This window comes from Gavialis gangeticus, unplaced genomic scaffold (assembly GCF_001723915.1).
Source record: "Gavialis gangeticus isolate Ggan-Ray unplaced genomic scaffold, GavGan_comp1, whole genome shotgun sequence".
Classification (NCBI taxonomy): Eukaryota; Metazoa; Chordata; order Crocodylia; family Gavialidae; genus Gavialis; species Gavialis gangeticus.
The window spans coordinates 161,267,444-161,268,589 of NW_017728992.1; the positions used below are offsets into that span (position 1 = coordinate 161,267,444).

General features: G+C 35.5%; 1 protein-coding gene across 1 annotated transcript in view; it reads right to left on the reverse strand.

Moving 5' to 3' along the window:
* Positions 1-1,146, reverse strand: part of FBXO43 (F-box protein 43) — a 9,507-nt gene that overhangs the window by 652 nt on the left and 7,709 nt on the right. Inside the window, exon 4 of the mRNA XM_019528001.1 lies at positions 75-263. Within this exon, the coding sequence (XP_019383546.1) occupies positions 75-263 (189 nt within the window). The remainder of the gene's footprint in view (positions 1-74; positions 264-1,146) is intronic.

Consider the following 1,146-nt stretch of genomic DNA (forward strand, 5'->3'; position numbering starts at 1 on the left):
TTTTTTTAAAAAAAAAAAAAAAAAAAAAAAAAAAAAATCTTCCTTTTCAGTTCTTGCAATTGAAAATTTCTTACCTTAAAATATTCTTCCTGTTTACTAGCTGATGATGAAACAGAACTGCATCTTGTAGCTATCAGAGGCTCAATGCAACAAGGTGGGGTTTGAAATAAAGCAGTTTTGGCTTGAGCTTGTACAGGTCTTAGAGCAGATCTGCTTAGAATATTAAATCTTGTGGCAGCATCTTCAACATTCAAGAGGCATCCCTTTTAAAAATAATGATCATTAAGAAGGATATTAGGTTTCTATGGAGTGAAAAAATAATCAGGGTTTTATTTAATGCATATTTTGGAATATTTCTAGGTTTCAGAACTATTTTTTCTTCCCTCCCCCTTGTAAAGAGTACAAAATGCCACATGGTGCAAATTTCTCTAAGTAAAAAGAAATTTTTTACTTGATGAAGAGGTGGACAGAAGATGACTCTTGGAGGAAACATTGTGGTCAATAAATACCTGGCCCACTCACTCCTACTCTACCAAATTACAGCAGTGAGACGCGCATAATGTAGCTGCCTTAAAGCAACATTGTGTAAATCCAATAAACATGCTTGAGACAGAGAGCCCCCTCATGTTACTTTGGGGTGAACAAATTAACTCTCCTTTACCATTTAAAAGACAATGTCTCCTTACAACTCCTCAGATGCTCAAGTAGAACACAGATCAAAATAGTAAGCATCTTAAAAGGCACAACAGTCTTGTCACATGCACATCTTGTTGGTAAAACCGATCCTAGAGGCAAGTTAAGCCATGAAGTAAAACATCCGGGAAGAAGTCAAAGTTTGCATTTTACAAGACCACAAGCAGCAAGTGAAACGGAAGAAAAGATGGGGTCTAAGTGGAAGTAAGGTTTGGGCCCCAGACTTTACTCAGTTACTATTTTAGACTTAACAGAACTGTCCTCAAATACATAATTATAAACACTACTTGATGTATGGTATTGTTTGAAAATAAACAGAAACAGAAAAACAGAAAACATCCTGAACACTCTCACGTGACTGTGTGCATACATTCCATCATACCTACTGGAAAAAATTAACTCTTACCATCAGCTAAAATATTACTGCAACTTGATAAGATCTTCATTCTCTTC